This window comes from Haliaeetus albicilla, chromosome 22 (genome assembly GCF_947461875.1).
Source record: "Haliaeetus albicilla chromosome 22, bHalAlb1.1, whole genome shotgun sequence".
Classification (NCBI taxonomy): Eukaryota; Metazoa; Chordata; class Aves; order Accipitriformes; family Accipitridae; genus Haliaeetus; species Haliaeetus albicilla.
The window spans coordinates 13,349,992-13,366,913 of NC_091504.1; the positions used below are offsets into that span (position 1 = coordinate 13,349,992).

The 16,922-nt window shown below is 38.6% G+C and overlaps 1 protein-coding gene across 5 annotated transcripts in view; it reads right to left on the minus strand.

Moving 5' to 3' along the window:
* The window catches only part of GRIN2A (glutamate ionotropic receptor NMDA type subunit 2A), a 196,213-nt gene that overhangs the window by 15,618 nt on the left and 163,673 nt on the right, over positions 1 to 16,922 (minus strand). For all 5 annotated transcript variants that reach the window (XM_069809925.1, XM_069809924.1, XM_069809921.1 and 2 more), the window contains one exon: positions 13,418 to 13,605. In XM_069809925.1, coding sequence (XP_069666026.1) covers positions 13,418 to 13,605 — 188 coding nt within the window. The remainder of the gene's footprint in view (positions 1 to 13,417; positions 13,606 to 16,922) is intronic.

The window sequence follows — 16,922 nt, forward strand, 5'->3', positions numbered from 1 at the left end:
TGCTGCACTGGGCCATCACTGCTGTAGTCATTAGTCACATTTCCTCTCATAGTTGGCTGCATTTCAGTAATAGGTGAACCGATTCAGAGATGCAGTTTTAAACCACTTTCTGATCTACAAGCACTTTAGAAAGAAAAGACATTCTTATCAAAACTTTTTGTTCTTCTTCAGCATAATACTTTTATTTATGGCAAAGCAATGACAATCACCAACACTGGGTATAAAATTACCCAAAGCTTTATGTCTGAAGGTTACAGTAACGTTATATTGGAAATGGAAATCTTGAGTAGCTTTACCCATACGGCACATGCAGCAAGTGAGGAAAAATAGTTGTATATAACACAGTATTAACAAAGCCTATTGTGTTTCATACACCATCTGCTTCTCTATAGAAAATAACTGTCACTTAATGCCTGGATACTTGCAGGAATACAGTATGCCCCTTTTCTTGTTTAAGTTTCTTTTTTTAAATTTTTATTGTAACTAGCAGTGTCTTTCAAATAGAGTTCTTCTCCTGGCTTTCTGTCTCTCTTAATTTTCTGTTTTCCCCCAGCGACGTGGGTGATGCAGTAACTGCAAACTCTTCCCACGTCACATACCCTCAGCCTCCTCTCTCGTGGTGCCCTGGACACCTCCCTCTGCTCCCTCCTGGCTCTCTGGATCACCCGGCCTTTCTTCTTACAGTCTCCTCTGGCCTTTTGCTGCTGCCGCTGCTTGCCTCCCGGGCAGCAGCAGAAAAATAAATGGTATCATCACGTGCCTGAAACAGAGCATTCCTGGTTTCTGGTTCTGACTATGCCACATCCTTACTGCCATTAAAACACTTCATTTACTTAAGGCTAAGGAAGCAGATCTGCTCTCTCCCTCTGTTGCATATTCTTAGACTTAGAATCCATATTTCATCGATGAGATTTGGCCTCAGATGAAGGACACTATCACTTAGCAGTGATTGCTACTGCCAACATGGACAGAGGTTCAAGAAACCAGCTGTTCCTGCCAAGATTGTTTTTTTATATTGCATGATGTATTAATTTTCAAATGTTTAGTGTTGTTCTTACTGAAGCATTGCATGTGCATACATGCTTTTTTACTCTCTTGGGGTTATAGTCAGCTGAGTAATTCTATTATTATTTTTAATGACATAAACTTCACTGTTTCTAGAAAATACAGCAGGCAATACAGAGGGTCAGAAAGTATAGTATTAGCTGGCTTGGTGTGTTTCCCACTTTGGGATATGGCTTCAGTCTGGGGGAAGAATTGCCATGCTACAGATCCCTAATCCTTACCCAGTGATTAGGGAATACATTTTCAGTATTGTAATCCATACATCATTGCAGTAAAGATCAGGAAAAAATGGTTAGAAGCTGTATTGACATTTCGGCTATCTTCAAGCTAGAGTAGAAGATCAATGACCTGCTGTGCAAGAGCATTTTGCAGGATAGAGTGCCAGGGTACTAGGAAAGCTGCAGCCCACAAGTAATTTGGATGCATGAGTTGGAAGTGGAACACAAGACTGTGATAGAGAATTCGCTTCTCATAGAATGTGAAGGAAAAATTGAAGTAGAAAGGACAGGACAAGTACCAAGGCACTTTAGCAAAGGCATTTCACAAATTTGTAAGAGAGATTATTCGGTTCCTAGTTAATTCTGAGTTCAGTTTTGTGCTTGAAGCATGAATTGAACCTTTACATCTGAAAAAGGCAGTGTATCTTCTCCCAAATTACAGTGCTCAATGTTCAAAATACCTAAGAGCATCCCCAAAGAAGAAAGTCAATCCTAATGAATCTTTAAAAGTCTTCTAATCCAGGACATAGGGACAATAAATTATTAATTGTAACAGTATAGATATTGCACACTGTCGCTACATAGATAATTGGGGTTCATTATTGCATTTCCATATCTTAGAACATTTGGATTTCTTTTGTTCTGCTAAACCTCAGTGGACTGTTCCCCTCATCTCTCTTTCAAGTCCTCCCTAAGGTCTATGAATAAAACTTATAGAGGCTATAGAAGAGAAAAGAACCCAAGTCCAAAGAGAGCGCAATATTTCTGGTTTGTGCATTAGTAGCTGAAGCTCTGACAATCAGCCCTCATTACTTCCCACAGGAAAATTCACATCTCCCAAGATTGTCAAACATCAATTTGATTTGACTGCTGTGCCCTTTTACAATTCATAACAAAATTCACGAAGGAATTCAAACCTCTTTTTTATTACTGATTCCTCTGAGTTTCTTTCCCTTTGGCATGTACATCTAAAGTAACTATTGATAATCCACTAACCTTTCCAAAAATGTCACTACAGAAACCAACCAAGCTTGTTTTGACTCCAGATAAATGACAGTGCCCTGGCAAGCTATGAAGAACAAAGCATCCCAGACTCTCACAGATCCTGCTGTTGCAATATTCCTTCCATTATATCTGACAATGACCAAAATCACTATTAATTAATACCCAAAAGTAACCCACAATTTTATAGATGACAAAGCACTGTGAATCGCTGGATTGTCATATTTATGAAATGATATTATCTGGGAATAGACAGATTAGGCTGGTAAATCTGGTCTATATATATAAATCAGTTACCATTTACAGTATATATTTATATACACGTGTGTGTGTATACACACAGAAACACAGACACACAGATAAAAGAGTTACTAATTTAACTGTAATAACACTTCAGCATAGCTGACCCTATAAAACTGGCAAAAATGCCCAATCTGTTTTTTGCTCTTCCTGCCCATTACATTTTACCCAAGATACTTACAGAAGGCATAAAATTTTTATTACAAAATCCTCAGGTATGAGGAATTTTTTAACTGGGGTGAGAATTCATTCCTTATAAAAATCAGACACTTCCAACCTTGGCCTGGAGTTAGAATTCAAAACATTGAACTTGGAGGCTAGTTAAACTTTGGTTCAGGAAAAAAAATATTTAAAAGAATCATGTCCTTTTGGAGGAATGTCGTCTTTCAAATCCTTTTGGGTAGTCTAACTTGTGAGGTGAACGTGTAGGGTGATGACACCTCTAGTAATATACTAGTCTTGGCAATTGAAAGGCCGGTAATTTGTGATTACCAGGTATTGGAGAGTTCAGTCGTCTCCATGTGTGCATAATTCTTATTAGCAAGTAAGAGCTGCAAATATTCCATAAGACAGACCTTGGAAATCTAAGTCAGCAACCTCAATATATATATAAATGCCAGGCCTCAGTGAACCAAGTGTTAATGGAGTTCAAGTCTGCATCTAAGAGGGGGGTCTCAAGTTACTTATAAATATTAATCAGGCTTATTTTAAGGCTTTTTGTTTTCACTTCAGGCACTTACTAAAAGGAATGTAATGCCACAATCATTTCCTACCTCTGTCCATGTGTGGACTAGAATAACAATTAAATGAATAGTTGCAGATTTCAGCAACAAAGTACATCATCAAAGTACATCAAAGTACTAGCATAAGATTAGAAAACGAAGAGTTCCAATATGTCTGAAAAAAAAAAAAAAGTGTTTAGTTCCTGTTTAATATGTTCACAGTATATTTAACCTGCAAAATTCACAAATAACTGCATGATGCCCACATTAAGGTATTTTTAAAAATTTCTGTAGCGCTATATCATAAAAAGTCTGCTCATTTTTAGTGTAAGAATCAGTATAAGCAAGTATTTTAAAGATCCATATTTCAAGCAGCATTGAGCCTCTGCACTACTCACTCAAAACACAGTATGGTCTTCTCTAATAAATTGCAAAATTCTAGCTCTCTCAGAGGTAATTCAAGACTATTTACAATGTTTTTAGGTTACAGTGCAAACAGTACTCGGAGCCTTTGTATTTCTCTTGGGTTTGCTCCGGTGACTATGGTGCTCTCTGCTCTGACTGCTTATTTGCACAGACACATGTCAGTTGGCCATTCTGACTGACTATCCCAGAAGTGCCTTTATTTCTACATTTTAGTGCAACACCTCTAGCGTATTTCACACTTCATCATTCCGGGAAGGAGTGATAAACTGTCCAGTGTGTTCCCTGAACGATTTCTTCACAATAAAAACATCATTATCCAGACACAGAAAAGATACAGATCAAAGGGTAGAATTACATGCTTTTCCTCATCATAGCCCTCAGCAGTTTTTGCAGGCTGTGGTGTCATCTATCCCTGCCACCATCCTTTCGGAGCTGAAAATCATGCTGCCCTTTTGCAGTCTCTGTCATTGTCTCTTGGAGGTATGTGAGCTCTCTCTCTTTTAGGTCGGTTGCTGGTATCCCCAGATTCCCTTCATTTCCCAGGCCCAGCATCTTGTAAGGGTCTGGCATCCTCCCTTCGTTCTCAGCTTTACTCATTAAACCACCTTCCCGAAAGAGGCAGTGTATTCCCAAGTGATGGGCTAGCCATGAGATGCTGATGGTTAAAGCTGTCTAACTTATGGGTCATTTCTCGGATGTTATTTTGTTTTCTGAGTGTTTTTTTCCTCTACATCTACACATGCATCCAGGAAGATGCACGCATACTGAAAATTACATGTTATTTATAAAAAAAAGAGAAACCCCAAACCCACATAATCCATCACTCTCCACGGGTACTTCTAGAAAAGCAGTTTGGAGTAAGTTTTTGGGTTGGGGTTTTTTTTGAGAGGGAATAAGTTTTTCAATACTTGCCTGATGCCTTCTTCATGATGAGTAAAAAAAATAAAATCTTTTCATATTACCCAAGTATGTCCCTAGTCACAAAATTGCCAGAAATAAACAAGCACAAAGTTTTATAATCACGTCCAAAAGGAGAACAAACAGAGTAGGATAACCTTCTTTGCTGCTTATTTAAAAAGCAAATAACAAAATCAACTTGCTGCTCCATTCCAGGAAAGAAAGCAAGACCTCTGAAGCTTGAGTGGCACCTAAGCATCTTCAACCCCTCTCCCTGAGGGTAAGTGACAGAGATGGAGAATCTAACCCTGTATCCTCCTGATGGCAAAACCAAGAGCGTACGTCGATAGTCAGTAAGTAACAAGCATCAGAAGTGCTACATGCCTGTTAGTGCCTCCACCCCCCTTCTCCAAGTCCACAGCCACAGGGCTTTTATCCATCTCCTCCCCACAGCTGCTGACAAGCACCAAAGGGCACAGTCCCAGCCAGTACAGCTGTGGGTCGAGCTTTATCCTGGTAGAAAACCAGCCCCAAAATCAAAGCCCATGATTTACCTCCTTTGATCTTCACTCTTGGGAAGTGAGCCAAGCCTGGGCTGGGTTTCAGTGTGATTTGGGAACACAGCCAGATTAAGCACAGACTCATGACAGTCCAAAATAGCAGTCAGAAGTCTGAGACACCGTTTGGTTTTAAAAGGTGTGCTGCATTCAGCCAGCCCCAGGGGGAAACAACACCAGCAGAAGTTTGTACAGAGTGTTTGATGGAGAGAAATTAAAGAGATAATAACAGACGGAGATATGACTTTGGAATTTGCATAAGAAATGCTTGTCAAGAAGCCATTAAATAAAAGTTACATGAGGGAAGAAGAAGCAGCAAAATATAAATAGTGATTACAGTCAAAGCATTGACTAGGTGGAAAAGGAAACAGAAATGGTCCTTGTGAAGATTTTACTATTTACTTGTGTTTCCCTTATCTACATTCTCTGCAAGAACAGTCATCCTATCACATGAGTAATTACATTAATTTTACAAGATTTGTAATTGGAAAACCAACTTTTAAATTTTGATTCCCTTATTATCCTCCAAATGATCAAATTGCTAAATAATTTGGTTTAATATTTTTATAAGTACTGAAGTTTATAATTCACCAAGTTCTTATTTTTCTTCTTTAAAAGACAGTGTTTTTCTGCTCTACTTCAACCGTGTGGGTTAAAGCCGTAGGTTCCTGGAGGTAATCACTGATGGTTCACAGGCTGCCTCAACTACTTCCTTAAGTATTCTGGAGGGATATTTTCATCAAGTTCTTACCTTAATTTTAACCTATTTAATTATTCTCACACATAAAGGGAGAAGAAATCCATTTTATATGTCCCCTCTGGATCCAGAAAAAGATTTTTAACACTTCATGTGCTGTTCGCAAATGACGGTTTCAGGATGGTTCAGAGTGCCAGCCTGTACCTTCACCTTATCGCAAACCAAAACCTGGCACTGAGGTGCCAACACAGCATAAGAAACAGCAAACCTAAAACAAACTGAGGAAAAAAATAATCTAACGGGGTTTCTCTGGCAGTGGCATTTCTAAAATGGGCTACTGCTCTCTTGAGCGTGGGTGAGAGATTGGGTTTGCACAGTGAGATCCATTGCACAAAGGCACTTGCAACCACCTGAGCTGTGGAAACCCCCAGTGCCAGATACGCCCGCAGCAACGCCAGGTCCTGCAGCAGGAGTACCAGGCAACTGCAACTGCATGGAAAGTCACTCTCCTCTGACTTCAGAAAACATTGCCTTGTATGAATGAGAGTTGTCTGACAAAATCTGTTCTCCCCTATATTGTGTTGCTTCGCATACTGCAACCATCCCTATCTAAGTGTAGTCTGCATATTCTGCAGGAGCGTGCCTAAGGCAAACAAGGAAAGGATGCTCTGTCCAAGTGGAAAAAGCCAAGCTGCAGCCCGATGTCTTTGTTGTTTTACTGGTTAAGTACCACAGACCTCTCGTGTCAGCACATCCCCATGACTTGTATAAGGTGCAGGGCAGGAGGAGGCCACTCCAGCAGGAGATCACAGCGCATGTGACAGAGCAGAAGGTGCAAAAAGAAACAGGCTGGTATTGTCGATATAAAGGGTGGTGACTCTTGCACAAAGCGCTAACCTGAGGTTCAGCCTGAGGAGCCAGCATGCAAGTAAAGAAAACTGACATATACCAATTATAGGTCTTGAATAAAAGGGTTAAATATATACTTTCACATCGGTCAGATGTAGGGCATCATCTTCAAAAGCCTGTGGCTGCGCTAGCAGAATCATCTGCTTATTCAGACTGGACAAACGGTAGTTTTCAAATTTGGGGACAGACTGTTTCACACTTACGCTGGTGAGAACTCCCACTAAGTGATGGAGGAGGAAGGTAGCACCCCATCACTTGGAGATGCTAACATAAGAGGGTCTTTACCCTGAATAGAGGAGTCAGAAGCCAAATGGGTTGATGTATATTTGGTTCAATAAGCTCATCAATTTTGATTTGACCTACTTATATGATCCATACAGCATGTTTCATAAAAGAGATTATATAAAAGCACAGCAACTTTTTAAATTCAGTCTGGATCCCCCAAAACAATCTCTCTTACTCTTACTTTCTGAGTTATATCCCCCTGTAAAAATAGCAAGAGGAACACAGATGACTGACAGCAATAAACTTATTGTAAGCTAATGACTGCACTCTGTATGCTCCCATTAGTTAAGGATGAATTAACAGAACTGCTAAGCACAACTTTCAATATTACAATCCCTCTAACTCTTGTTCAGCTACACAAACGCCCTCCTCTTATACACTCACACTCTCCAGTCACATTTGTTCCACCCACTGCTTAAGGAGGACACTAAATATATAAACAGAAAATCACTGGGATTGTGGGTGTATTCCGCCTGAGCAGCACGCACTGAAAATATGTCCTGATAATCACATATGTATTTCCTTCTTGGTCTTTAACAGCCAGTGGGAGTCACACTGCTACACTTCCTTATAATCTAGACAGCGATTTGGAAGGCTTATGCTAAAATATGAAAAAAAATAGCAAAGAGCTTTCCTCTTCCAGGTCTAAGGGGGCAAATCTCATTTCCACAGTTACCTATTAGCCCTAAAGAGTGGGAAGCAATTATCCACCCAGGAAAATAATTTTTAGTGTGCTAAGCCATCCTAAAAGCACATAAAGATTAACCAGAATGGAAAGTTATTAGGAAGGGGATAACAGACCCTGTGGAAACACAAACCAAACCCAGTTTTCTTCTTTACATCTCTGTGTCTCTAATTGCTTTAAAGGTTGCAGCTTTAAGGGTTAAGAGCTTAATACAGCTATACCATCTGCCCCTCTTTTCCTGGAGATCTCTTCCCAGACCTTCGTTAGAACCTGCAGGTAGCACAACACACTACAAATACCTCACATAAGTAGATGCTTAACCTGCCAGCTGGCTGATGTTCTCCCTCTCCTCCCCAGACTTGCTCTCTTTACCCAGCATTTTTCTGTTCCTTGTTTCCACCCATTTCTGCTGTCACCTGCCTTTTATCCTTCTATTTCTGCTGCAACCCCCATAGCTAAAGGCTCCTTGCTGTCTTCATCTCCATCCCATGCACACTCTGAAGCCGTTTTACTCTCTTAATCCCAAAGCAGCTTTGTCATTTGCAGTTCAATAACATCATTTGCACTTCAATAATCTAATTTGCTCACAAATGAAAAAAAACTTAAAAAGAGAAAGACAGAAAGACAGAAAGACAAAGAGACAGAAAGATGAGAAAGAGAAAGAGGAGAAAGAGAAAGAGGAGAAAGAGGAAGAGAAAGAGGAGAAAGAGGAAGAGAAAGAGGAGAAAGAGGAAGAGAAAGAGGAGAAAGAGGAAGAGAAAGAGGAGAAAGAGGAAGAGAAAGAGGAGAAAGAGGAAGAGAAAGAGGAGAAAGAGGAAGAGAAAGAGGAGAAAGAGGAAGAGAAAGAGAAAGAGAAAGAGAAAGAGATTCTCCTCACCTACTAGGCACCAGTGATTCTGCTCCAAATCCCAAAGACATGATGCTATAGGTTTCAGAAGCAATGTCTTTCAAACTACTTTACAGGATGTATTTAGAAAAGTGCCACTCTGCTTTAAATGGCACCATGTAGCCCAAGGGGGAGGAGTATGCGCAATACCTGGACCTTCAGACAGCTGGCCAAAAGTTCCTACTCCTGAAGCCTGAAGGAACATGGATGCCTTCACAAATGGTGCAGCCCAGCAGTTACAGACTTGCTAAATTACACAGGCTTTCTGCCTGAGCCTTTACTGCACTTATCAAATGGCAAGCTAGCACAAAAAAGCAGTTGACAGCTGCTAGGGTAACATGCTGGATTCTGGGTGTGTTAGCCTGCCCAGCTGCTCTTTACAGAGGTTTATAAAAGAAATCAAAGCACGTATCATGCGATTCTTCAGTGCACAACATTTCTGTTCTGACACATTCCTGAGGCTGTGGGCGGAAGATCCAAACAAAATGATGGTGCTGCTTCTCTGCAGCCGTATCATTTTAGTTGCTTTTGAACTCCTGGGTGCTTCTATTTCTCAACAGAAGATTGAGAAATAGTCTTCTGGGTCTCAGTAGAAATATTTTTATTTCTCTGTTAAAAAACAATGAAAGTTTCGTCTTATGACCACAGCAAGCCAAAAAAAAAAGCACAACAACCACCAACCACTGCACTTTAGGGAATTATCCTGATGATCAACTATTTTAAACAAAACTGCAGATGCTAATTGTCAGCTGGAAGTTTTTGCAGATAATGAGATGTGATGTACAGATAGGAAGATGTACAAAGCCAGCAATTCACTAGTAACACACTTCACTCATATCCTTTATACATGAAAAAAGCAACTCCTAACTCTTTATATTAAAAGCAGTTAATCTTATACTAACAAATGCATATTCATCTCTACTTCCTATGAACTGGGCTATGTATATGAATTTGCACAGACCAAGTGATGAAACATTTGGGGGATAATTCTATTTTTGAGACAACTAAGTAGCTATTCTTTAAATTCCTCAGCAACTCCTTCCCATTTTCCTTCCCTCTGTCCCTTTTCCTCTTTGTTAGAGTAACAAATATGCCATCTTGTAGCCTGCTTCCTTCCACTGAGACTTCAGAGTCACTTTCACAGTGTAATTGTTAATTGTCAGTATAATTTGCCCACCCAGTAGAACTATCTTCAGGATCAGAACACTACTCACGTAGATACATCTGAACCACCCAGTCTAAGCTTAAAGTTATCCCTAACACAAAACTACATCCCTCTATATTTACCTTAATTTTTTTTTTTCCAGTGCCAACAAGATAAAAAAGAGGGTTCCAAGCCATTGACTTTAACATAGAAAAAGCATCGTGCTTTGGAAAGTATGAAAAGATGCTCCTGCATGAACAAGTCATTAATACTTTACTTGAATTTTTTACATCAGCAAGGAAGAGCGAAAGGGTTCCTATCCACTGTGCAAAAATTTTATTTAAATGTGAAAGTGAACTGGCTTGGATAAGAAAATTATATGAAAGAAGCAAGGAAAAATCAAATGAGAAAAATCACAGGAGAAAGACACATGCAGAGGAAATTGAAAGCTCTAAAACACATTTCAAAAGGCTATCTCAGTACTGTGTAATGCAAAAGACAGATGAGATCATAGGGTTTTGTAGGTACAATCAGATATACTTTCAAACAAACTACTTGGTCTTATCTAAATATCTAGTATCATCCAAAAGGTTCTCTCCTCTTATTAACATAACATTCATATCAAGAAATTGTGTTTGTTCAACTCATTAGGATTTTTTTTCTTACAGTTATGAAACTCATTAGATTTATAATCATTCACTGAAATTATTCCATACTGTGATGAATGTTCTATTACATATACTGAATAATAATTCAAGACTACTAGGCACTTTGCTGTTTTATAGGCTTAATCTTAGAGAATAATAAATTCTGTGGAGGCTATACATGTGAAGGAAGTATTTCTGCGTTCATTTGTGTTTGCCTATTTACTTAAACAACCTCATTCAGACTCCACCGAGGCTTTCCCGGGAGTATTATCTTAACATGAAACTTCCCCCCAACCATACTTGCTTTTAATCTAGATAACTTCAAAGAGATTTTTAGTGATACAGCAAAGTGAAGTTGGTCTGAACTCTGGGTTCATCCCTTCTAATTCACCAAAACAGAGTTATATAAGTTCATAGCTAAAAAGATTACTCATTGAAATACTGAACTTAGCCATAGATTACAAAATCAGGTCATGCTAGTTCCAGGCAATCACTCTTTTCATTTAATTTCTTGCTGTTTTGTTCCAGTTCACCCGCAATGTACTTTATAAATCAGCAGAAGAAATTTCAACCTCAATATCATTCTTAGGGGGTTTTTGGTTGGGTTTTTTTTTTCTTTTTCTTTTTTTCTCCTGTTTGGTTGGTTGGGGTTTTTTTTCTGAAAATTATCATCTAGACCTGTGACACAATGAAGTGAGACATGGTAGCAAACATTTCTAGGACTAAAGGAAACATACCTACAATAATTCCTACATATCACGTATGTCCAACTGCTATTCTCTTTAATAGTGCCCACACAATTTTCTGAACAAATTTAGGGATCCTTTACAAGAGAAAATGAACATTTTAGCATTCATGGGTTGTTCAGAGTACCTTCTAAAGTTACTGAAATATACCACTGAAAAAATGCCATAGATACAATCACAATCCCCATGGTTCGTGCATTCAAAACTTTTGCTTATCTTCTGAAGTAATATCTGAGCAAGATGAACATGGGAGCAGACATTTCATGACAAGGTTTCATTCATCTGGGTGCCATATGTATCTATTGCAATTCTATGAATTATTCATACGGAAGTTTTAATACCAAGTTTTGTAGCTAATTCATTAGTATTAATTTCAACTACTAAAAATGAGTTAAAGATGTAAGCATTCATATGCTATGTAAATCCACTGGTCAAAGTGTAAATACATGATAAGATTTTCCCCTCTTTCCTCCCATCCATTTTGTTTTCTCCCTGAAATTCAGAGACAAAGTGATGCATAAAAATGCAGTACCTTTGGTATTTTGATGAGATTTTTCTTGAATAGTTTCAAATATTTTTCCTTCTATTTCATTTATTTTCTTTCCCTGTGATTTCATTTCTTTTTGTTGAATAAGAAGTATCAAAAATGATGAAGGGGTAAGCATGAAGAAATGCAAGGTTAAAAGAATTAAAACCTCAACAATGCTTTGCAACATCTAAAGGGGTTAGCCCACAACTGAGAAAGACACCTCAGATCCTCCTTTAGGCTACAGAAGCATTTTCTTCTTTAGTATGGGACAAAAAATTCAGCTTCTCTGATTCAACTTCTCCACCTAAAAATGGGTCAGAATTATAGCACCTAACACTTCTTAATAGTATTATACAAATAGAAAAATATTCTATTCACAAAATATTCACAAATAGAAAAATAAAGCAAAGATTTTTGCCAATTAATTGCAACTGTTTAAAACAAGAATATATAATTGCTTGAAACTTAGCTATTATGGGTCATATATTCATTCCTCAGCAGAAATAAACAATGTTTCTTCCATAAGCCTCTCTAAATCCAACAGATCAATAATGATGACACTAGTATCTCTATATAAGTACACCAGACAAAATGCATCAGTCATGACGATTACATTTCTTCCAGTCATTCAGTATTCTAATAGGAATAAAATCCATGTGCTGGAAGACTAACACACTCACTATCTCCAGTATGAAAATTCATGTCTTGTTTTTTATGGAACAGGAGGTCACTATGCTAAGGTCCTGCACTTTGCCATTAAACTGTCCTATTATAGAGAAATTTACCATTCTTAGTCTCAATGGCATGCTATTGGTGACCTTAAGTGTATATTTATTTTTCAATAAAGCCCTCTTTTCACTGACAGAGAAATGCAAAGTTACACATGTATCTATGTAAAAACAAAAATCAAAATGATTAGGTAACACACACCATATTCCACTCTGATGGAGGATTTTAGTCAGTCATAACACCTAAAATTGTTTTAACCACCATATTTTTATTTGCATGCACATGTGAAAGGCTTGAAGTTTCATTGTGGCAAAGGAACATTTCTACAATCAAAATGTAGTTCAAGCCCTATGTGGAGAACGAGTCATTATTACTGTCTACAAATAGATCGAAGATGTGCAGTAAGTTCTTTTCTTCTGCAGGGCCGAAGTGCCAAGAGGACCTGTAATTCTTCTACTGTTGTGTTAGAATGAAAAATAGCTGTTTGAAATCCAACAAAACCAGTCACCCTACTTCAATTCCATAAACATTCTTTAACCAGAATTTTAAATTAATCTATCCTAGATTAGGGATCACTCACACCAGTTCAGAACTGAGCTAAACACTTTTAAATAGCAAAACAGTCATGCTGAAAGATAACTCCTCAGGAACCACTCAAAGGCAAAAATAAAAAAAAGAAAATAAATAAATTTAGAAATGCTCTCTAACATTGAGGCCAGCGTTACTTTGTGATGTATATGAAAACACTTTCTGAAAATAGATGCAAACGTCCTTGGAGGTGAGGTGAGTTAGAGCAGAGTGGAAGAGAATTCCTGTCTCAGCACTGAGAAATAATTTTACTCATTTGGTTTGCATTTGTTTGGTTTTTCTAAAGACTGTAAGAGAACAGTAGTAAAAAGCTCAGAGCTACTAAATCTGAATTAACTGTGCATACATAAAGAAAGAAAAGAAAGGAAAAAAGGTTGGTCCCTACCATCTCCAACAAACTGAAGGAGGGCTAGATCAATTTGTCTCTTCCAAGGTGATCCTTTCTGAAGTGCTATTCCGTAGCCTGTAGTGGCAAAGATGTATCCACTCCCTATTGTGACAAGTTTGCAGCCTTCATCTCTTCCAGCCTTGTAATTCAGCACCGCTGCATCATAGATGAAAGCATCTAACTTCCTGAAATAAAAGAAAACATTTTACAAACCAAATCATTAGGGACAGCTGTTGTCAGACTTCTTTTGTCCTTGATGTTAGGACCCTGTTGAACATCACATGGATTCTTTGATATCATTAATACATATCCTGCTCTGCTGTATCTAAAATTAACAAAAGGCATCTATTTTAGTGAGGGGAAAGTAGGACACAGAGTTTTGCATTTCTATTTTAAGGAATGCTGTTAAAAAAGACTGAGCAGGAGAAACCAAGCTATAAAATGTCTTGCCCTGTTATCTTTGTATCTTTGCTCTCAGAATGGATAATAAATATCTTGAGATGCAAAATGATCTCCAAAACCAACACAAATGACAACAGAGAATTCAGAATTGAAACAACAATAATCAATTAGCTTATTTAAAACACTGAGACTGAAAACATGACTTCACCAGTTTTCCACACACACTCTTATTTCATGTCTCTTTCCAAAAATAAACAATGAAGGTGGAGGTTAAGTCCTTGCTAAGACAGAGGAAGGTATCGAAGCATATCTGATGTAGCTATCTAAATCCTGCTTTAAAATTATAGAAAGTATTTCCTTATGATTCGCAGTTCCAAATGTATTATTTGTGTACCTGGAGCACAGCAGGAATAAAGGAGCTTGTGGAAAAGTTCAAGCCTTTCAGCCCAGCCACCTAAAAATGTAAGAATGGGATAATCCCATTCTCTAAGGTATACAGGCAACACAACAGAACAGAGGAAAACAAAATCAGTCAGGAAAGGAAAAAAGGCAATGTCCTTCATGGATAATTTTTAAGAAGCACTGTAAAGCAAGAGTTAGAAAAGACAGGCGCATGGATATTTCACAAATTAAGCCAATAAAAGTGAATATACAAGAAGAGGAGGCCATTTGGAAGGACAATCACCTGCCAGCAGTAGACCTCAATCAAAGAAAAGACATTCTTATACCTACAGAAATTCATATGCAATCTTCAAAAGGAAAAAGCAAAAACTTAAGTTTGTTTTGTATTGCTGCCCTCATCTGCAGCCAAAACCTTAAAGATTTGTACCACTTGCACAAGACTAGTGGAATACAGAGGCAATAGGAAAGAACTATCATCTCAGCCCAAACCCCACCTAAATGACACACTAAACCAAAGTTATTAGGTCCCCCAGTAACACACTCCCTTTTCAACATCTTTGCCCATCCCATAGGAGTCAGAGGAATGGGGAGGACACAGCTACACAATCGGCTTGACGGGCTGGTGTAGGAGGAGCCTTCACCCTGCCACCCTCACTGGCACTGCAGCTGCCAGGCACTGCCTGCTCTGCCTTTGAAGAGCCACAATGTGTTACTGTGGAGCACTGCTAAAATTTTCTAACAACATGCAAATGACAGAGGCTGGCAAAATAATGCTCATAAACAATTGGGACCTGTCTTCATGGAAAGGGAATTATAAAAATAAATTAACTGTGGCACAAACAGGTACAAGAGCATCAACTTCAATCATATTATATCAGTATGTACCAGTTGTGAATTCTGTTGCTGTTGCAGTTTTGGAATCACACTTGCCACTAGCTTAAATCAGTTTATGTTGATAAAGCCTTTAATTTATATCCACAGAACAGAGCAAGACCTAGGCACATCAGATTTTGGCTACTGACAGAAGAAAACCCAACAGACAACACCTTTCATGCACAACATAATTCAATGTTTGCTCTTAAATAATTAATCAAGAGATTCAGACAGAACCCTAACTTTTGTCGAATTCTAGATCAGAGAGCAAAGATGTAGCACTAAAAAATACCCCTATCCATCTCACGTTAAACCAAGAGAAACAGCAGGAGAGAGTGAGGTTGTTGGATTTTGTCTGCTGTCATGAAAAAGTGAAGAGTGAAGTTCTTGTCACTACTTACTGTACTTTATTGCTTCCCTTCAAGGGTACTTACCCCAACAGTCAACATTCAAGTCATCAAATTGGAATTTAGTGAAGTAATTAATTTAGAGAAAATACAGGTGGCTCACACAACCATTAAAAGAAATAGCTGGGCCATCATTTCCTTTGGTTTTCCACTCATCCCTGAAACTCCATTGGTGCAATCCTCAGCTTAAAAGTCAGTTTAGCTCCATCACTGCTAAAAGTCTGACTTTCTCCTTCCTTTAAATGGGTAATTTAACACAGAGAAAACAATTGCTAAACATCTGGTAGGCAATGTGTCACAAATTCAATCCAGAAATAAGGTATGGATGCCTACCTAGCACTAAGGGTAACTAAACGGGAAATAGCCAAGAGGGTGTTGGGGTACTGCCCAAGTCTGCAGTTTTCGACACAAGACCAGACAGTTTTCTAAATGATGTGCTTTGATTCAGCACTTTGGAGACAATCTTTGGCTTCTGTAGAGAGAAAGAACAAAAGTCCATGCCCTTTGGGATGTGGCACACAATGGAAAAAAGAAAACTGCTTGCCATACCCTCAAGATGCTTGTATCATTTCTAATCTACGGCAGACAGTTACCATAATCAATACAATCCAATCTCATGCTTTTAGACCTCCACAGTTATCTGTGGGGAAGGAAGGATACTTCTCCTCTCAGTGGATGCCTTTGACTCAGGCAAGGGATTGGAAGGTAATGCTCCTCTCTGTGGGTACTGCTGCAACCAGCCGACCTAAGTTAAAATACACTCTAGAATTTGTGATCTGTTTATTCTGGGATTTATAGTTTTGCAATGTAAGCATATAAAACACATGCTGGCAAACACAGAGAAAATATAGAGAGTCAGCTATTCTTCTGTCAAAACAGACTCAGTCAGAAATACAGAGGAAAAATATATCTTTGCTAAAGACTCCAGGACAAAAGCCTTGTGCTACCTCAGAAATCACACTCTTCATACGCAGCTTGCCTCCTTAGTTATTGAGCAGTGCAGTAAAGCCTTGGGAGAGAAAGACAAGGCACAATCACGGTTTCACTCACTGTGGACCCACCTCCCCAGCTTCCCAGAGAGTCTGGCATCAGCTGCAGTTGGTACACATAAGGAAAGCAGGTTCTGAAGATGCAGAAGGCTTTACTTTTGAGGGTTTTCTCTGTACTACTGTCGTGGTTTAACCCCAGCCAGCAACTAAGCACCATGCAGCCACTCACTCACTTCCCCCCCGCACCCAGGGGGATGAGGGAGAGAATCAGGAAAAGAAGTAAAACTCGTGGGTTGAGATAAGAACAGTTTAATAGAACAGAAAAGAAGAAACTAATAATGATAACACTAATAAAATGACAACAGTAATAATAAAAGGATTGGAACATACAAATGATGCACAATGCAATTGCTCACCACCTGCTGATCA